We start from the raw sequence: 21,936 nt of genomic DNA, 5'->3' as shown, positions 1-21,936 counted from the left end.
TTCTATTAAAATTTCGGAGAGTTCTGAATGACTTGGTTGGCTCACTTTTTTTTAAAGGACATAATTTTCGTGGAGTTTTTTTTTTTTCTTTTGGTGAACAAATGCTTAATGTTACAGCAATTTCCAAACGAGATTTGTGTACGTCATATCTAGCCGGTAATAAACAGTGCAGACTGCAAGCAGTCATCCTCTTTCCTCAGATCATACATAGGAGCTGAAATTCGGATAACTTATTCAAATTTACGGCAAAAACGAGGAGAGATTGGGAGGGAGGGACATCGCCGCTCGCGCTACTCGACTTCCCTCTCGATCGAAACAAGAAAAAAATGTTTAAAAAAAAATGCCAATAAAACTGTACATATTGGTTCTGAGTGGGAACTTATGTTAGAACTGTCAGAGTTTTGTAGACGTCGTGCAAAGCACTTGAGCTTCAAACACAAATTCCCAACCAATATGCGCAGTGACCTTGATTTCGCATTCTTTTCGCCTCTTTTCTTGAATGTTATTAAGGGAGAGTTGATAAAACGCGATTTAGACTGAGTTCAAAAATTGCTTTTATTAGGTAGGCCTAGGAAACGATGTTTTGGTTCCAACCTCAGCTTCCACCATCGAATGTTCAATGACGATCAGTTCAGCGTGTTTGCTTTCCATTTTTAAAGTGGCTTTAGTGTAAACAAAAAGCCGTTTTCAGCCTATACTCGGGCCATATTTGACTGTGTGGTGCTAAGCTTACGATCTTTTGGCAGTGATAATCTCCAGCACCGTTAATTTCCCCAAATCGATAGATACAGAGATGTAGTGAGGCAATAAGTAACCACCAGATAAAATTGCGTTTCTTGCATCAGAATGAAATACAGGGAAAAACGACATTTGTCATGCACAAAAGACACTATAAAAATAGACACATAAACAGATTAAGTTTCTTCGCGTCTGTTCATGTGACCCCGGGTCAAGACTTTAGCATTCATAGAGAGGACTATCTCGGAAATTCTTAATGACTACTTTAAATCATTTCTGTCGAAACCTGTAAATATCCGGACATGACAATGATGACGGAAAACGCTTGCAAAAGTTTGCGTTTTAGTACAATGCTAGTGATCACCACAAGATTTGGTAGAAAGCGTAGAACACTTTTAATTGAATGTGGCCTTCACATGCACAACGATCATACCGGAAATTGCTGTTAGCGTTATCAATGCTCGAAGTCATACAGATATTTATATGACTCTCGGTTCGTATTGAAATATAATTAATCAATGTACAAATGGTTTCTGTCTCCAAATCAAAGGTGAAAACGTAAGGATTAAAGCCCGGGAATTTTAAAAAAGCATCCCGGTATGAAGCACAAGGTATTCTACTTAACAAATGTTTTCCCCTGTATTTTACTCGTACTGCAAATAATGCAATTTTATCCGGTGGCTTCACTATATCTCTGTATCTATCAATTAACGCATAAGACTTCGTGTTATGAGTTACGTTGTCGGTCGCGTTCTTTGTAGTCCGGCCGTGAGGTGCCGAGTTAAAATTACGTGGGACGCGCTAAGGGGCAAACTGTGTCTAAAAATGGGTTCCGGACTATCGCGACCCCCCCCCCCCCCCCCCCAAAAAAAAAAAAAATGAAAGAATTTGATAACGCGACCGAAAACTTAACTCCTTCCGCCCGACTACAAAAAAAGAGACCGAGAACTTAACTCGTGGCCCGAAGTCTTATCAGTCTCGGCCCATCGCGACCAAAAAAATTAAAAAAAAAATTGATAACGCGAACGAAAACTTAACTCGAGCCGCCTTACGGCCCGAGTAATAATTTTCCCTCTTTTTTTTTCCACGCAAAGACTGCTTTTGGCATTCCTTTCTCAAGTCTGCTTATTCTATTATTTTGACAGTATAGGATCAAACAAAATCGAGCTTGTTAGAATTTCAACTAACGATGATTTCGTAAATTCCTTCCTTCGTAAATTTCTGCCGGAATAACTTCGAAGTTTTTTACGACAGCGAGTCTGAAGTATCGCTTGTCGGTGTAACGCCGCCTTGCATGTGGCGCAATTTCATATTTGGCTTGTTTTGTAAGCGTAATTAATCATTGTTATGTTTGATTGTAAATTTTGAGCTTTCATTGCGGACGACTTCAATGTCGTGCGAACTGTCCATGTATCTTCGAATTTCAAGAAAGAAGGCCATAAATTAATGATTTCTAAGCCGTGCTCCTTACTTCAAAGTTCAGTTTCCGCTCAAATAAATTGGCCACTTTTATACTAGAGGACAGTCACATTATCCGTACGCGTCTGGACGAAGTTAGCCAAACATTTGTTGTTCGTCTGGCTATGCGTCGCTAGTGTAAAGACGGGCACAACACGCATTATGCGTCTCGACGAACTATCCTCCGTTGTGCGTAGAAAAACGACCAATCCCCTATTTTTCATTCATGTATTACTTAGAAAAAAATGGATTTGGTTGAACCCTAGATTTTCTATGTCCTGCCAAAGTCTTATTCTCTCCTCACATTGCACGACCGAGTGCAGGACACCTGGACCGAGCGGGATTGATGACGTTTCCGCAGGAATTTGACCGAGAACTATCTGAGCGATTCTTGGTTTTCACGTGACGTCACCAAATTCTAGAATTCAAAACCGGGAGGCCTACAAAATTTTTACCTTCATTCAAGGAAAGATTACCTAAAAATATGTCTTTTCACAATTTCATAGCTCGATGTCGTACTTCCTTTTGAAAATAGGACAGTTTCAATTTCCGAGCTTTCATCGTGCGTGACATCAATAGGACGGCCGTGACAGAGCTGTTCCGTATCTTAAAAATGCCTCTTCGGGTGATTTTCAGCATTCTAAACAATTTTTAAAAGTTTGAGGAGAAATATTTATTTTAACATTCGAAAATTTACAAGGGAAAACAAACCTCTAAGTCATTCCCTTTGAATTGTTTGTTGGTTTTGTTTTGGCCATCAGAGCGTACATGCCAACATTATGTGTTGTTCGTCTTTGGAGTCAGATTTAAATTTTTATTTGTATGACATCAACATAACTTCATTGCTGAATCGAAGTAGAAATTGAGCGGGATGAGCAACGCGCAAAACAAAGCAGCACTTCAAGCGACGACGACGACGACGACGACGACGACGAGGTCCTCTTCGCCGACGAGCCATTGTAGACCAGGAATAGACACAAGATATGAAGGAGCAACGAAAGAAAATGAAGAGTAAGAAGGAAAGCCCTAGACCATAGCAAGCAGTGAATGGTAAGTAGACTTATCACTATGGAGTTTCGTAATTCTCACCACCCTTCTTAGCTATAAAAAAAGCCTGTATTACATGAAGGGACTTTTTCTGTTTCCTTTCCTTGTTTAAACTTTAACCTAAACCCTACATACTTGTTGCAAAACATAGCCTGCTAGGAGCTTAAAGGTTGACACGAAGCGTTCCATTTAGCGGCGTGTAAATAAAAAACGAAAGGCAGTTATAAAGTGTAGCTAGTGTAAGAGTAAAGAACAGACGTGAGCTAGGCAGACTTTTGTCTAACGTAGCTCTGCAAGACGCTACATCGTGAAAGAAATGATCAAAATACCAAAAGCCGTGACAAGAAACATGACACTTTGCAAGAAGAACAAATCAGGCTGGGCGGGGTCCGATGGCAGAAAAAAAAGCTATATACAGTAAAGCAGAAATTATGTGCGCCCACTTACAAACAACTCCTCAATTCTCCCAAATGGCACAAAATTGCTAAAATGTTCTGAGGCTGTGCTGTACGAGCGAAAACGTGTACAATCTTCAAACTTAAAAGGATCGAAAACCGTAGTTTACAGTTTGCATTCTTCGAATAGTCCTTGATAGAAACCAAAGACTATTTCCTATCCGCACAGTACCTGGGCTGCTAGACAGAACTGTCTTGTCATTGTCGAAAGAAACTCTATATTGTCCAAAAAGCAACTTCAAAATTAAGCCTTTCAGGGCAACTGATGTGATGCAAGGAGGAAGTATCAAAAGTATCAAATAGTCAAAACACAGTTAATTTTTTTAATACACTGGGCTGGCCTAAACAAGAACAAAGAAAATATTGAGCTCCTGCCGACACAAACCTTACAGTTATAATACTGAGCTAAACCATGACAGAAAAAAAGCGCCGTGCGACCTACACTTAGACAGACTTCAGCCTTCTTTCTACTACACACTGCGCATGCATAGTTCTAATTCATAAAAGGTAGAGGTAACGGTAATCTTTAGTCAATCTGCTTTATTACTCTGTCAGCTTGCTCTTCTCGAGAACATGCACTAGAACTACAGGGCTTGCAGCCCATTGTACTGTAAGCATCGTTTGTTACTTTATGTCAACCAAGACCAGACGTTTCCCACAAACGATAAGCAATGTGGTATGCAAAAACACACCAATGGAGACCGACCACTAACAGGAGTTGTTTCTCGGTAGCCCCAAGTTCAACTCCTTGAACGCGCTTGTAAATAGCCAGCTGGTCTGCCTCCTGCCAGTTGGGATTTTTAACCATGTTATTTTCAATTTGTATTATTTCTTTATAACTTTGAGCGCTGGGCCCCACTAGCATTTGTGCTATAAACACTGCCGAAGGTAAATAAAGGTTATTTATTTATTTAGTCATTTATTTATTATTTTTAGTAACATGTTAGTAGAGTGTCTAAAAAAGGGTAACCAGTAAGAATGACTAAAAAGGTGTCCTGTTAGCTTCATAACATTAACCTTCAAGAAGGTCTTGACCAAGGTTAAAGGAGTAGCAAACCTGCCTACAGCACAACTGCCAATTACATCTTATAACAGTAGAGCTTATTATACGGCCCAAACAGTGATTCAGATCGTATCGTTATATAGATCTCAACAAGTGAAGTCGTACTATCATGGACTGAAACGAGCCCAGCTAAACCTACTTGAAATAACTCAAATAGCACAAGAACCACAGTCGCTAAAGAGAATCAATAAGAGTCAGATAAACAGGAGAGTGCCACAGACCACGAAAGACAGAAATGACATTTCAGATCAAAATGCAAAACAAGCGATGGTTAAGTGCAGCAAAAACCTCCAAATCACCATGTTAACCCCCTGCAAACGTATAATTGCCCGCTCCGAAGTTCATAAAGGGACTGGGCCCTAGTTTAATCATTGTTCAAATTGCGTCGCATGAACGGAAATAAACCCCATCACCAGAAAGACCACATAAAAATTGGTAAGTTTACCAAGTTTGGTTATGTTTCATTGCGTAGTAAGTATAAGTTATGCAGGCCTTCTAACCTCGAGCTCATTTTAACTCATTTACATGTGCTCTTCCTTCAGATAAATTACTGAATGCGACAGATCCTTCGTTCCTGTGTAGACGTCACAATAGAGGCCAGACTCATTCAAGAAAAACTTAAACTCGACAGCGAATCAAAATGGCGCCGTTTTGGACGGTAGTTTCGAAATTCGTCGTGCCACAGAAAATATCAGATTCATCCAAATCCATTATTTTCCGGGAGTTATTAATTCTAAGTAGCATTGTTTAAGCGAATTGGGGGTTAGGTGCACTTTAATTGGGTAATTTCAAACTGACTGATAAGATACCCGAGTGGTGTCTGGAAACTAGACCTAAGAAAGATTGGTCAAAGCCTAATTTAATATTTGGATGAGGTTTTGAGTATACACTAATGAAAAGGAATGAACTTCAGGGATAATAACTAATTGTACTTGGTCTTACCTTGGCAAAATGTTCCTCCGTAAGCACTTCTACACAGACAAGTAAATTTGTTCACACCATCTACGCATGTTCCACCGTTTTGACAAGGGTTGGACTGACACTCATTTGTTTCTGCTAAGATCATGATGAAATCAACCTCAATAAATGTCACTTGCACTTGTGAAAAATTGTCACCTTAAACTCTGCCTTGAGTTTTAATGGGGCAAACTAAGGCAAGTTAAAATGACACGCATTGTGGGTCATAGATCTTAGTGGGTAAACGAGTCCGGAGATCTTTTAGTTGAGCTCGACGTAAATACCTACATTGATTTTATTATATAGTCTTCATTGAAGTGGATGATGATTCCTGCCACTAAGACCTACCTTTCCTAAACGTTTTATCTCGACTTACTTAACACATAATTTTTTTTATTTGCCAAAAACTAACACCATAAACTACACGATTAAAAGTTTTGGTAGCTCTGTACGATCATTAATCAAAAACTGCGAAATTGGTTTCTTACCTTGGCACTGTTTTCCATAGAATGGTGATGGGCATGCGCATGTGTAGTTATTGCTTCCATCAGTACAAGTGCCTCCATTCATACAGGGGTTGCTGGAGCATTCGTCAAACTCTGAAAGGCAAAAAATGCGTTAAAACTTCAACTTATAATTAGAATTAATAGTTTTCATCCAAATAACAGAAAAATATAGCACGGCCAAACTTTGTCCGCTTCCAGGGGTTGCTGGTTGCTATCCATAAGGTTAGATAGTAAAGAATTTTATTGTTGGATTTCCTTTTAACAGCACAATTAAATGTCTGCGATGCACAAAGTACCTGCGCTTGATTTGAACGTACATAGCATCCTTAATGTTAATTTAAGGAAACCAGAACCAAACTTTTCCTCAAATGGCAAAAATATGTTTATAATGACTAGATATTTCCATGCTTCAAACTTTGGATTTCTTACCTTTTAATAAAAAAAATTTAAGTTAATCCTCGCAACATTTACATTTTCGACCTATTTTGACGTTTCTTTATCAGTTTCCATTACTTTGAGTTATTTCGGATGGTTTTCTAAATTGAGAAACCAAGAATGCGGATGTGAGGTAAAACGACATGATATCCACGTCATATGCAGTTAGCATCCCATTTTGCGGACCTCAAAAGAAATAGATATGGAAGCACTTGGTATCCTCCAGGGTTTGAAGTCATACTTTCAATACTCTTGAAGTTATTAGTGATCCGGTGGTGAGTGGTGGGGCAGTCTTGACACAGAAACTCAGAAAAAACCCAGGCGAAATAGGGTGAAAGAGAAATCAGAAAACTGACTTGTATATTTACCTTCACATGTCCTTCCTTTGTGTGCACGAGGGCAGACGCAAGTAAATTTCCTTTTGCCGTTTACACAGGTGCCGCCATTCAAACACGGATTGCTGCTGCAGTCGTCATAATCTGAGCAGAAAGATGTTTGAAAGTTACTTTCAAAGGAAATTAATTGTTACTATGACATAAAAGAAAAGAAAAAAAAAACAGAACAGTCAGTCTAATGAGCTTATTAGTAAGCCTGTCTCCTTCCTCCGCCTCCTCCTCCTCCGCCTCCTCCTCCTCCTCCTCCTCTTCCTTCGCCTTCGGTCTTCCCCGATTAAATAATACTATCTCTTTGTTTCTTTTAGAGTCTCTTTCGAGAATGTATATTGCCCTCAGTATAGTGGAAGATAATGTATCTAGTAGGTCAGAAACTAATTTGTGACTACCTTTCTTGCATGTGTACTGATGACAAGCTGAACAATCCACGTCATTCCACATGTACCCATGCCCTGCCCCCAGGGTGTGTACGCAGTCCTCCCCTCTATAGTCGTTTGGCTGGCTTTGAGCCCAGTAGCGAAATTTATCAGGACATCCATCCACCCAGCTGAATAATCCTTCTGTAGCAATGTCATTTAAACCGATCCACGCCTTGTCGCCATTGTGCCTGTGCTGGATATATACGTTTTCTTCCTGGCTTTCAATAGCAGCTAGATTAGCACCCATAGCTCTGCAGGTTATACTTGCATTGGACCAAGTCTCGCATGTTTCACTGGTGAAGTAACAGGAGCCATTGTAGAAACTCCATCCGGGATCACAGACATCTTTGAAAAATAAAGTAATAAATTAAACTACGAAGCTGTTGTCGTTACCTTAATGTTGAGGGACGGAACAATGCTACCAAAAAACTTATTTGACGAAAGAGGCAAAAAAAAAGCTAGCATTCTTTTAAGGTTGTGAACCAACCCATAACCTAAGCAGTAGCTTTTCCGTAAGAGAATAATATTTGTCCCGGCTAAAATAAAATTTCCTGTTTTCAAAAGACAACTTTTGTATGAGAAGATAAATTAGACTTGGGGAAATTTTTTACACAGGAGTAGATCAAATCTGATACATCTAATAACATTCTCTTGAGAATCGATTTGTAGTTAGACCAAGAATTGCAGTGCTATTTATAATTAGCTATGGCTCAGAGCCTACCTGGCAAAACTGCGTAAGACACTGAAAGAGGGTCGTGTTGTTGCACAAACAGTTCCTTCACGCAAGCTCTAAAGCCCGTCTTGTTTATGTACTGCAAAGATAAGAAAAATAAAATGTTTTAGAAATAAGTAACATGCAACCACAGAGATAACTTAAGAGTAATTCTGTTCCGGAAGTTGCCCATCAAGGCGTAGATGACCCGTTTTCTCGGCATAAAGTCACCAGAGGGTAACTATACTTCCCTGTAAAGGAAGCCAGTTTATCGCAAGGCTTCAGTTCTCGCCTTTATAATACCCTCACCCGTCCAAAAGGAAACAGCAAGCTAGGAACAATTCTCAAACCAAGAATCTCCCTGTCTAACATTGCTTTTAACGATCACTCTACACTGTATGCCCACATCTCTTACGGTGCATTGCAAAACACGAGTGAAGCTAAGATTAACTTACAGATTCTGTTGTTATCTTACCTCAACCCATGCTGAAATGGAGTTATACAAAGGATTAAGGTTTCCTCCACTTGTTGAATGGTTTGCTGACACCAAGATTTCTGGAGAGTTATTGTAATGCTTTTTAAACACGACATCCTAAAGGAAAACAAAAGTCAACTATTTGTGCATGATGGTAAAACAAACCTTTTGTAAGTTTAGAATATTTTCAAACAAAGAATGAAATAAACAATTGAAAAAAACCAACCAAGCAATTATGAACTAAAGGATGAAACAACAAAAGGAAGGGAAGAAGAAATGAAAAAAACAGGAAAGAAAGATAAGAAGGGAGAGACAAAAAAGGGAAAGAAAAGACGAAGGGTTGATTAAATTAAAAGTTGAGAATGCATGAGTGGGCAGGAGTGCATCTGATAGAAAGTGAATAAGAGAGCGAATGAAAAATGAACGAAAAAGCGAGTGTGAGCATACCTAAGTTTGTCTGCATGAGTGGGTTAGGGTGCATGCACAAATGTTGGCACGACTGCAAATGTAGATGTATACGTGCATATATTCGCGATCAGACGTACGCGTGGTCATCTATAAAAGGAGTCGTAACCATCCAAAGACTGTCAGGGGTTGTAAACGTGAGTGCAATAATGGCCTACCTACCTCACAAAAAGCATAGTTGAAATCTCGGGATGGCTTGTTCGAATTAGAGAAGTATATAGCCCCATGCTCTCTAAACAGAGGTCGATGAAGCTCTTCAAACGCTATCCAATCCTGCAAAGAAGCCATTGTTTGTTATCACGTTGTTACTTGTCAACCGTCCAAGACGTTAATGTTTAAGACAGAAGAAATAGCTATGGTGATCTTCCTATAAGAATACCCAGTGCAAGACTGTATAAATCGAAAGCAGCATATTTCCATTTGTGATAAAATGAAATATACGGATCGAAAACATTAAGAGCGTTCTTCAAGAAAAACTCCAAGAACAATTGTTCTCCTTTCATCCAGTCTTTTTCCGTACCGTCCAACAAAGCGGTATAAATCGGGTGCAGTTTTTCATATAACGGGCTTCGGTTGAGGTTTGGCGCGAAGTTTGAACTTGAGGAAATTATAAGAAGAGTAACAACTAAAATCACTTACAACATGAATACTTTGGTGAACTCCATCAAAGTTCTGTAATTCTCGGACGCAGATCTTAAAAGAATTTTTCGTGATATCTTCTAACCACACAGAAGATGCATCGTGCTTGACACCACGCCTTTCATGCTCCGCTGACACTAGAACTGTGGGCGTCGACATAAACTTGCTCTGTAACCAAGGACAACAAAAAAGGCCTAATTTTTAACGGCATTATGAGTGTTTATATGTAAATAAAATCGGTAAATAAAAAATTCTTCTGCCTAAACTAAACTCGAATCTTGAAATTTTCTGATTTGTGGGTGGAGAAATTATTTAATTGACCACACTTTTTCCCATTATGTCTAGTTCAATGTACCTTCCAGTACACTGACTAAGCTGGTGCGAGGGTTTGTGTCGCCACAACAGAACAGTTTCAAAAATAAAACAATACGAAATTTGCTTCCTACCGAGGGAAGTGACACCGTACGACAGCTCGTTCCAGTCCACCAAGTCGGCATGTCAATTTCACCAGACACTCCCCCGTTAAGGGCTCCCTGGTAGGCAAGCCAGTCAACAGTTGCAAACGTTTCTCCATTTCTTTTCTCGTTTCTCCCGGCCTGTGTAACACAAACTGTAAAATTGTTTTCAAAGATTTCTTCAACCCAGGCAACCACTGCTTCATGAACATAGGCGGGATCTGAGAAGTTCACGTGATTGACAGAAACCTGTATGTGAACCGGTTTGTCAGGATAAAAGACGTAAAGAGCCAGTGGAACTTGTTCACAAACTGCTTCAGCCCAAACTGGATAGTGGTGGAGGCGATGTCGGCCCTTTTGAGAAGGGAATCCTGCAAAAAAGTTAAGAAGTAAGTAAATTCAATCCTATAATGGGACTACTGTTATCAGACGTGGACACTGTAGATGGTGTGTTTTGGTGTTAATGCGATGTTGTTAGAATCTCGTGTAAACGTGTCAGTGTCCACTTTACGTTTGTTTAAAATTTATCTACAGCTGTGGAAATGGAGTGAAATCAGTGATATTACCTGTACAGTCACCCGGATGATAGACAGTGAAATTTGCTCTCAGATGGCACATTTCACGCTGGAACACACACACATTTTCATATGTGGTACCATTAGAGGAACACACAGGCTCTTCATACGACGGACAATTATCCACGCATATGCACCGCGCGTCCCTGGGACCAAATGCCTTACAAACGGCAAAGTACTTACAGGAAACATTAATGCACGGATCAACATCTGTAACATGAAAGGCAAAGAATTTTATGTTTTTTTTTTCTCAAAATAAGTACTCTAACTTTAGAGGGTCTACATGTTACAACAAGAGAGGATGCCTTCATCCTCTCCAAGAGAGGATGAAGGTGAGAGAGGTAATCCCCCATATAGGCCCTATTCCCATCGTAATCCCTCTGAAGTTATTTTTAGATCTCCCGCGAGATCCAGTGTCCCAAGAGGGTTAGGTGATAGCCAATCATATATCCTGAATTTTACCCACGTTGACAGCTGAGCCGATTCCCACGCAATGCTACGCGTCTTTCGCGAATTGATCTAAAAACAAAATGGGGGAACATGCATACAGAAAGCGGTGCCTGCATATGTTTTGTGGACGAATGCGAGTTTAAAGTGGTTGTATTTGGACAACGCAGATTGGAAAAGAATCGCTCCGGCATGATTTGTTTTAGAGCCCAGCTGTGCGGAAATTATGCAAGAATATTACATACAATTAGCTGGCGAAAATTAAAAGCCGTGACTGAACAGACAAATGCAAACATCTCAACCTAGGCACGAATTTCGATATTTTTATCGCAGTGAGTACAAAATCCCTACAGTCATTGAAATCTAAGTTTTATTTACTTCTCTAATCACGTATGTAGTTAAGAGATTCGTTTGGAAGAAACGCAAGAACAAATATTTTTTCATGCAAGAGTATTACATTTAACTGTCGAAACATTGAAACCCGCGATTGAACAGACGAGTATAAACATCACAACCTCCGGCAAGAATTTTGATATTTTTATCTCAGTGAGTTCAAAATCCCTTTGGTCATTGAAATCTGCATCCTTTAGCTTTCTAATTACGCATGTAGCTAAGAGATTCGTTGGAAGAAACGCGAGAAACAAATCTTTTTTCATGCAACCGTGTTACAGTTTAATAGCTGTCGAAACATTGAAAGCCTCGATTGAACAGACGAGTATAAACATCACAACCTCCGGCAAGAATTTTGATATTTTTATCGCAGTGAGTACAAAATTCCTTCAGTCATTGAAATCTACGTTCTATTTACTTTTAAATTACGTTTGTAGTTAAGAAACACGAGAAATAAATCTTTTTTCATGCACGAGTGTTACATTTAGCTGTCAAAACCGCGATTGAACAGACGAGTATAAACATCACAACCTCGGCACGAATTTTAATATTTTTATCCCACTGAGTTCAAATCCCTTTGGTCATTGAAATCTACATTCTATTAGCTTTCTAATCACGCAAGTAGCCAAGAGATTCTTTAAAGGAAAGGCGAGAAACAAATCTTAGCTTTATTATGCAAGAGTGTTACATTATATTTGAATTGAAGCCGCGATTGAACAGACGAGTATAAATATCCCAACCGCGGCACGAAAATTTTGATATTTTTGTCACAGCGAGTTTAAAATCTCTTCGGACATTCAAATCTACATTCTATTAGCTTTCAAATCACATGTATTTCTTAGAGATTCGTTGGAAGTAACGCGAGAAACAATTTTTTTTTTTTTTTTTTTTTATGGAAGTGCATGATTGTGATTACATGTAGCCGTTGTAAAATTAAAAACGGTGAAAGACACGTAACGCGCGAGGTAACATTATCCGCGAGAAAATCGATACCTTCTAAAAATAACTTCAGAAGGATTACGATGGGAATAGGGCCTATATGGGGGATTACCTCTCTTACCTTCATCCTCTCTTTTTACAAGGAATAAGAAAATGAAAGAAATTATTATAAAATGTATGATTAAATCGCTGCTACGTGGCGACAATAGATTGCTGGTTGTTTTCTTGGAAGCCAAGCAATAGACCATTTCCGAGTTGCTCTGAACCTTATTGTGAAAGTGGGGCTAAGTGCAAAGTTATTGTTATGAAAATTAGTTTTCATTCATATGCAACCAAAACTAATTTTCATATGAAAAGCTTTGCACTTAGCCTCGCTTTAGCCTCGCTTTCATAATGAGGTTCAAAGCACCTCGGAAATGGCCTATTTTAGCCCCTCGGCTAAAGCCGGGTCATGTTCTGCATGCAAACAACTTTCAAATTTTATCCATGTCAACTGTTTCACCACATGAAGGAATATAAATAATAACAAAAAAAACTTTAGATGCTGTTCTCTGTTTTACAACATTGTTATTATAAACGCTGTGTAATTTATTCATATTCTTTTGTTGAAAGTGGCTCAAACTTTTAGCAAACAGATTCAAATATCCGAAACCTGCCAGCTGAGATATTTTTGGCTTTCCAAAAATTCTTGCTGACCTTATGTCAAACGACATTTTTGTCCGCTCGTTAAGTTTCATAACAGGACTGGATTAATAAAATCATAACTTTTCAAAGTAAGTAATTTCCAATATGTTATGTAACGTTTAAAATACGAGCAGCAGTGTTTTGTCGGGATTTAAAACCACGAGGCGCAGCCGAGTGGTGTTAGATCCGATAAAACACGTCCTGCGAGTTTTTTGAACGGCTTCAAAAATGTTCCTGGAAATGCGTGTGTCAAGAGAGTTCATAACAATAATGCTTTTGTGAACGTTGGAAATTAGCATACGAGAAAAACATTAAACACTGCATACTTATAAGGAGGAAGTTTTATCGGGTTTTAAAACCACCCACGTGATGTTTTATCGACCATTTGATAGGTCAAATGGCCTTATGAATTATTAATGAGTTTTTGAATTCATTTTTACAGAAAGCAATACATACATGCGCTTTTTTTTCATTTATTGAAAGCGTTCTCATTTAGTTCGTGGTGACTTCAAAGAATATTAGAAAGTAAAACTGTCACACAATGTTGCTTATTTACCTCCAATAACTGCGTAATCAACTGTGACCGGATCATGTTGGCTCTCCATTCCTGCCAAGTCTTTTATGCAGACGCGGACATGAGAATTAGTTGTTTCCTGTGATAAGAGCAGAAATGAACTCAAAATAGTAAAATGGCGATCTATGCACTAAGGAGTAACTTGTTGCAAGGTTTCAAGGTTCAAGAATTGTTTTTTCATGAAACTTGGAAGGTCTCGAGGTGAATAGCTTGTGTTTTTCATGAAACTAATGGAAAGTCTCGAGGTGAATAGCTTGATAGAACACCACCGGGTTTAAAGCCTGTACATTCATGTGACTGTCGATAATTCTGGAGGGTTTTATTCTTGTACTAAATAGACCAAAAAAATCTACTTGTCAGGAATGATTATGACTTACCTCTATCCAGGTGTTAAGGACGTTGTTTTCAGGCTTAACAGAATACACGTTCTTGCTATCGTATAGGTGATTGACTGTTACCATGACAACAGGAGGTGCATAAAATTTCTCACTAAAATTAAGCACCTGTCACAAAGAAAAATGCAAGAGCGAAAGCTGATTAAACTGAGAGTTGCTTTACTTGTACAGGTCATACTTTAGTTTTTTTGGACAGTTCATGGTGTTTTTACAGTTTACAGTCCAGGCATTCCCACGTGTGAGATCATAACAGAAATAAACGCCCCATCCTGTTATCAGCTCGCTCTTTTGATATCTCCAAATAACAACAGTTCCCGAGAGCTAAATTGAATTTCTCTGCTGCGTAGTTGGTTGAGGGAGAAACTATTTCTTTATTCATTTCCTGCTCTGATTTGCTTTTTTATCTTTTCCAAAAGTTCGTACAAACAAATACAAAAGAGGCAAGAACAAATGATCATTACCTTGCAGAAGGCGAAGTTGTCTTGTTCTAAGGGAGCCCCACCATTTTCAAACTGGAGTTTTCCTTGGAAAGTCAACTGAGCAATTCCCTGTGAAAACGCCAACCAGTCCTGAAGGAGAAAAAAAAATGTACGCTTAGTTACATGGTACTTATAATCTCTTGCTAAAGATCACAAACACGGGAAAAAAATCTATCTAATGCCTCCCTTTTGACCTTGCATTCTAGTTTGAAGTAGCCTGCGTGTAAAACAAAAACGAAAGAAAAAAAAAGATGAAAGAACTAAGGAGAGCGAGGGAGAATTCTTTTCTATCTGGCTAATGGTACGTGAAATGGTCTTTCAACTCAACTTAATGACACCTCAATCATCGTCAGCAGTGGGTCGACACTAAATTTTGAACTTCGGCCACAGTACTAATCAGTACCTCCAGCAACAGCAGCAGCAATTCTTTTCCGGCAGATTCTTTTCAGTTCTGTGAATCAAATTTCTTATTAAAAAGGCAAGTTGGTTTCTATTCCTCTTGCGTTTATCTTTCCTTCGCCGCAGTTTGCAGTACATTTTAAAAATTAATTGAAGGTTTTATGCCGATTTCGATCTCCGTCACAGATCCGCAACTATCACTGTTTTGTATCCTTGGCTACAGTCCAATTTTTTTTTATCTGTCATATGACTGTTTCGTGACTGAACAAAAACGGGTGTAAACTCAAGGGTATTTGAACAAAATCTCTACCGTTTTCCCCTTGAGGATATGATAAATTTAGCTCAAACACCGAAATAAAATTTGCGTAAATCTGGGAATATATAAGGGTGTACAAAGAGGTCACGTGTGGTTTGAGGTAGGCGTCACGTGCGCGTTAGCATAAATGTAAAACTTACCACTTGCAGATTCTGATGTTTTCCGTCAAATGTTTTCACTTCTCGGATACAGATTCGGAAATGATCTTCTCGTAATTCTTCTATTCACGTGTTCATGGCGTCCTGTGGTCTGGTGCTGCCAGCGTGGCGTACGGTGGCAAGTACTTTGGGGACAGAAGGAAATCGCTGTGAAGGAAGAAATAGAATTGTTTACATTTGGTAAGGGGTTACAGAGAGTATGGACTGTTTTATTTAATTTTTTGACCTTTTTAGACAATAAACAAGGATATCTTGTCACGAGAAGTGTATAATTCTTCTCATGTCGGACAAGAAATCACAACTCTTCCCGATTCCCATCCTTTACCTCCCGACCCTCATATTCTAACAAGGAAGACGACTCCATTGCTTATGTACAAAAATGTCGCTCCAGAACATGAAATTGAATCTGCATCCTTTTCATGGATAATAAATTAGAAATTATCTAACGAATAAGAAGAACTTGATTAGGTTTTCCAAAGACTTCTTTCAAAATCGTTCAGTTGTTTTGCTCCTCTCGTCTTCTCCATCCTCTCCCCCCCCCCCCCGCTCCAACCCCGGCCCATCCCCAATTCCCCCCCCCCCCCCCCCCCTTCCCTTAACCTCCATAAAGCGACGTGCAAACCCTCATGGAAAGAAAAGATCATTTAAGATGAAAAAGACTTTTGGCTCAATAATAAGCTTAAGTTAAAACCTTTTATCAAGCCAGCTTATACCTAAACAATGATAATCCTCACTTTTCGGTATGCAAATAATGCATCACTCACGGCAAGAATAGACTACAGGTCAAGTATTGCTTGTCTGAGGACAAGGAGTAGAAGTCATCGAATATTAAATCAAGGGGAAATTATAGCTTTTTAGAAAATACGAGGGCATTTTTTTTGTGAATACGCGTTGTCTCAGTGTTTAAGACGTCTCGGTGTAGACCGGTTGTCTTTTCCATCGTTGTTATGATTTACACCACAAACTCATGACACGTACTCCACTTTCTCTCACACCAGCTAGGTTTAGATAAAACCCGTTACCCCAGGGAGTGGGAAGTGGGGGCGGGGTGGCACTCGGATGTATTTATTAATGACGAGGAGGTGCGGGTGAGGTCAAATTACCCAATCAAATACAAATCTATTTGGTTAAACTGACGTGCCAGAAGGTAATCTCCAAAACGTCCATTGTTCACTGCATAAAAGCCTTTAAATATTGGAACTACAAAAATCTCAACCTCCCAGAAAGGTTCCGAAAGACAATTTCAAACCCAAAAGAGCCACTACTTGCTTAATATTACAAAACTTAATCTCATGGCCAAAAAGATCTTATCAACTCCAATAATTAATGTACCTGCCCACCTCGCTCGGGGATACCCTGCAGTGGATTGACGTTCTCTCCAGAGGGGAGTAGTAATACTACTAATCACTTGGGGCCAGTTATTTAAACAGAGTCTAAGTTAGGCCGCAGCTTAAGACAACCAGTGGGCCTCCAAATCAGTTTATAAGTAGTTTATTATAAGTAGATAAATAGTTTTCTAGTCTGGGATGCAAGCCTAGATATGACTTTTGGCAACAATGAAAATGGCTTAAAACGTGGTTTTGTTAAACACCCTCTAAACTGTTTTTTTTTAATAGCTGACCCTTGGTTTTTATGGGTCGACTGGCTTTGGCAGGTAGATGAGACGCTTTTATTACATGGTGAAGCAACGCGCTTTTCATCTTTGAGTGACATAACATACTAACACGTAAACGGTGGATGGCAAATGCAAAAGCATGTAGAGTGGATGATGTCATGGTTATAAGTAACACCAAATTCTTGGAAAACCTCCTCGATATGCTACTTCCTTTGTGTTTAAAGAATACTAAGTAACTTCAATATTCTAAACTTACACTGAAATAGGAGCTTCTAAAACTTATGAAATAGGAGCTACATGTATTTACCTGTGCAAAGTCAGCCCTTTCACACTGTGTTCCGCTTGTGAATGCATTGAAGGAGGCGGTGCCGTCAAGTGCTCCTGAAGGAGTTCCACGAAACGCAATCCAGTTCACAACAACAGATCCATTTGAACCAAGGCCTGATTCCAACACACAGACGCGGAAATTATTCTGCGTCACTTCGGCGGTCCACACTACTGCTGAATCATGAACACTGGGGGGTTCATTTTCATGGCTGATGGATGCAAGAACACGAATATTACCCGAGCTGGAAAATACCTGAGGGTATTGCACGGTTTTGCAATGAACCAAGTCAGGGTATGACACGGAGAAGTTGACCTTTCCTTGCTGGAAGAGATTCTGACCTGAGGGAAAATTGTATAAGAAACAATCAAAAAGGAACAACTCAAAGATGACGTTTAAGTTTTCAAGTAACTTATGGCTTTGCTTTATCCTGAGAACAATTTTGATTCAAAGGTTGAAACTCTGTATATATTGCGCTGCTAACTTTCCCGGTCTGTGGAAATTTCCGGGTGAGAGGCCATTGGAATACAAACTATTCAGCTGTAGTGTAGTCAATTTTTCTTGAATCTTAATTTTTGGGCTCCCGTGAGAGGAGAGGAAAGTGTTGCGACATATAAAACACATCAGTTTAAGGTGTATTCGAATTAAAATTAAATATTAGCAAGAAATTCCACAAAAAAAACCAACTGTGTACGCTATCTGCTGACAGTGTCCGTTGATAGGTTTGCGCACTTGTCCTTCCAAAGAGGCAAGAAACCTCAACCAAATCACACAAAATTTACTGCGTTTTGCTAAAATATCTGCACACGTAACTGACGAGCTGCGGTTTTTATTATCAGTATTAACAAATTTTAACTCCTTACAGCTAAATTCTTTTCAGTTTGTTATGAAGTGTGTGATTTGCTCTAATCTGTCTTGCTTCGATTTTGAGCTATCTTATAGAATCAGAACTTCAAAACGAAACAAAGTTCGGTTACTAACAAATTACTGTACCGGCCTTACCTTCAACCAAACAGGAAAGTGTGCACAAAAGCAAAAGCGAAGCTAACAGCTGAAAATCTGTGGACAACTTCATCCTTGAAAGCGAACAATCGAACTGCTTTATCAAGGTCTCCACCTGTCTTCCTCCGGTATCCTTGATACCACTGGCGGAAATTCACGTTGAATTCTCCTTATTAGCGGCCCATCCCTTAAACTGACCAAGGTTAATATTCTCATTTCTTCTTTCCGGGTGGAAGTTTGAGAGAATCTTAATTTTAATCAAGGCGGAAGTAACTAGGAAAAGAAGCGACAAATTTGACAATTCAGAGTGTCAGAAAGTGATCAAATTCGCACCAGTCCTGAGAACATAGCATTTCATCAATAACGTCATTTGGCCAAGTGACGTATTTAATGTATGAAAATTATGACTGGAAGTGGGTCAAAGCATGGAATAACCTTTAGTAGGTAACTCACGTTAAGTGTTGAAAACTAATAATAGCAGTAACACACGATATTGACAGTTATGATTTAATGCTTATTACGTGGCCTTCTACGCTAGAGTGAATCTGCAATTCTATGGTGGATTTTTGCCAGCTATTTAAAGGGGCGAAGTCGTAGGGTTTGGGTCAACTGCTGTGTTGAAACAAAAACAATACACTAATTTTCGTATACACGCAATGCTCCAAAACCCAGGAAAAAGTTAGGAAGTAACGTTTACAAAGTAACGAAACCATTACACAAAAACCGTAACAATTTGAGCGATTTTCCAAGACACATGGGAAGAAGTTCAAGACACTGGTCCAGCTTTTCCAAGTTGGACTTCATTTTCAACCCTAGCAATCCATAGCCAAAGACACAGGGTCAGTTATTAAAAGACAGTTTTGACGGTGTTTAACAAAACCACGTTCCAAGCCGTTTTCAATTTTGCCAACAATAATATCTAAACAAGGGGGGGCTTCTTTTTTATCTAAACATTGTCTACTGCCGACAGTAACAAGAAGGCTTGCATCCCAGACTAGAAAACTATTTATCTACTTAAAACAAACCACTTATAAACAGATTTGGCGGCCCACTGATTGTCTTAACCCGCGGCCTAAGTTAGACTCTGTTTAAATAACTGGCCCATAAAGTTTAACTTATTGCTTTTTCAGAAAACCAAGAGTTCGTTCCGAACAAAATAAACTATCATCTATGACTTTCATTGAGTTTTTAGGTTTTTGATATAAAGTAAAATAGGTTGAGATAGCTCTGTAAGCAGACCTAGATTTAGGGATGTAGCTGTTATTTTAATGACATTTTAAGCTTATATAAACAAACATGCACGATCAATTTGGTGCAAGAATGTGCACGGACAATTGTTCCAGGAAATTATCTGCTCCAATAAGCGGCAGTCTCCTGAATTGATCATAACTTAAAACAATTTTGTGAGCCGAGGAGAAATATTTATTGTCTATTAAAAAACCCTTCTGAGCGCGTTCTGTGATCATTTTTTTTTTCTTGTTTTCAAGTGTTTAATTTATATCCTTGAAAGTGTTGTTCGGCTCTGCCCTCAAGTAAAACGCACTGACCCAAGTAATTCTGATGGCGTTGACACCGGTCGGACAAACCTGATTGCCTTATTTTTAATATTGAAATTTGCTGTTTAGCACGGGTTAACACAAATGGCTTCCTACTGCGCGTCGCCTCTTCTCGCGGTAAGCGATTTCACCAAGGGATTACTCCTTACCTAAGAGAAAATTACTGAAAAGAGTTTTTACAATGGTCAGACTAGTAGTGGAGACTGGAATTTTTGTGGGTCATGTGAGAGATGTTACCCATTTCGAGATTCTATATAATGTCGAAAGGGACGGTCTCAATCTTTTTTCTTAGGTTTTGTTTTTAAGTGCTCTGTTGCGAGAAATATCAGAATCTCGCTGTATTTGTGTTTTAAGAATTTTAAGTCACAACCCAGATTAGCGAGGTAATCCATAAGTTCACGCGATTCCCTTTTTCGTAAGTGTTATTGTTAGAGCAGTTGTCGGCGAAGGCAAAGCCTGGGGCGCCGGGGGAGGGGGAGGGGGAGGCGAAGAGCACAAACTGATATATCGGTTTTGTGAGTACAATGACAGGAAAGAATAAAATTATACTGGTGTTTGCCAGGAAGTTTAGTGTACAGTTCGGTTTCTATGAAGCCATCTTCAGTTTAAGGAAACCATGAGATCAAGAAATGGAAAGATGTCAACTTGATGCGGATGGATTGGGGGGGTGGGGGAGTGGGAGGTGTATGTTATAAAGATCCATGTCGACAAATATTTTCAGTGATCTAAACATTTAGTACAGACGATGAAAGTACCGTCGATATTGCTTAGCCATGCGTGTTGTCAGGCACGTGCCTTGTTATGGTTAAATTAAAGTATTTTTGAAGCCGTAATGCTGGACCCCACTGGCACTTTAAACGCGCTAACAAACAACGTATTCCGACAGAAAATATTAATTGTCATCTTGTAATCGTGTAATGCTCAAGACGAAAGAGGTGCGATATCTTTAGTAGCCTATTTCTTTCTCGTAATCGCGATACTCGAATTTCGCGAAAATCGAGACTCCAAAGAGACTATAATAATAATAATAATAATAATAATAATAATAATAATATTAATAATAATAATAATAATAATAATAATAATAATAATAATAATAATAATAATAATAATAATAATAATAATAACAATCTTTATACAGGGAGCCCACATCACGAAAGTGATATTCAGTGGGGCCCTGTAATTACACTGTGCGAAGCTTTGCATGCCTTTAATATTAAAGGAAGTTCTGTCGAAATAAAAATCATGCAGAGCTTCCACGTCGAATAAAAATACATGCAGACAAATTGGACTAAAAAACAAAATTCATCCATTGAAAAATTTCACAGCAAACTCCTGATACGTACTGCATTTTAGTCTCACACCACTCAGGTTAAGTATTTGAGAGAGCCGTTAGCGAAATTTAACAAAGCTCTTGAGTTTACGTCAGGGGTTGGGGGGCAAGGGTGCGAATGAGGCCAAATTACTCAATCAAATACAAATCCATTTGGTTAAACTGGTGTGCCAGGAGGTAATCCCCAAAAAGTCGATTGTTCACCGCATTAAACCCATTAAACTGGTCAAACTGCCAAAATCTTTTCCTCTCACGTGAAAGGTTTAGAATGAAAATTTCAAACGCAAAAGAGTCATCAGTTGAAAAAATTTATCTCAAATCCAAAAAGGTCTTAGCAACTCCCGTCATTAATACCTGCCTACTCCGTCCGGGGATACCCTGCGGTGGATTGACATTTTCTCCAGAGAGGAGTAGTTATACTACTGATCACTTGGTGTTTAGAGGTCTGGCTTGGAGCAGGCAGTTGTGATCTAGACTGTTCACAGTCCCCCATTTTTCCGTGAGATTTTTGAGATTTGTATGCTTCGATCGAA

At 39.1% G+C, this 21,936-nt stretch overlaps 1 protein-coding gene and 1 long non-coding RNA gene across 2 annotated transcripts in view; both read right to left on the bottom strand.

Moving 5' to 3' along the window:
- Positions 1-9,929, bottom strand: part of LOC146467576 (uncharacterized) — a 17,977-nt gene extending 8,048 nt beyond the window's left edge. Inside the window, exons 1-8 of the mRNA XM_085125494.1 lie at positions 9,762-9,929; positions 9,285-9,395; positions 8,658-8,774; positions 8,192-8,282; positions 7,441-7,815; positions 7,028-7,138; positions 6,207-6,317; positions 5,704-5,814 (exon numbers count right to left, since the gene is read on the bottom strand). Of these exons, the coding sequence (XP_084981620.1) occupies positions 5,704-5,814; positions 6,207-6,317; positions 7,028-7,138; positions 7,441-7,815; positions 8,192-8,282; positions 8,658-8,774; positions 9,285-9,395; positions 9,762-9,920 (1,186 nt within the window). The 5' untranslated portion in view covers positions 9,921-9,929. The remainder of the gene's footprint in view (positions 1-5,703; positions 5,815-6,206; positions 6,318-7,027; positions 7,139-7,440; positions 7,816-8,191; positions 8,283-8,657; positions 8,775-9,284; positions 9,396-9,761) is intronic.
- A 4,273-nt stretch (positions 9,930-14,202) lies between these two features.
- On the bottom strand, positions 14,203-15,718 carry LOC146467575 (uncharacterized). The gene is made up of 3 exons (XR_014867671.1): positions 15,555-15,718; positions 14,682-14,789; positions 14,203-14,328 (listed from the first exon to the last, which is right to left on the bottom strand). It is a non-coding gene; the product is annotated as an uncharacterized LOC146467575 (long non-coding RNA).
- Positions 15,719-21,936: the final 6,218 nt, after the last annotated feature.

Source organism: Pavona decussata, unplaced genomic scaffold, assembly GCF_977016875.1.
Source record: "Pavona decussata unplaced genomic scaffold, jaPavDecu1.1 SCAFFOLD_134, whole genome shotgun sequence".
NCBI lineage: Eukaryota > Metazoa > Cnidaria > Anthozoa > Scleractinia > Agariciidae > Pavona > Pavona decussata.
Note: the sequence above shows the minus strand (reverse complement) of the source record. Positions and strands in the feature narration are given on the sequence as shown.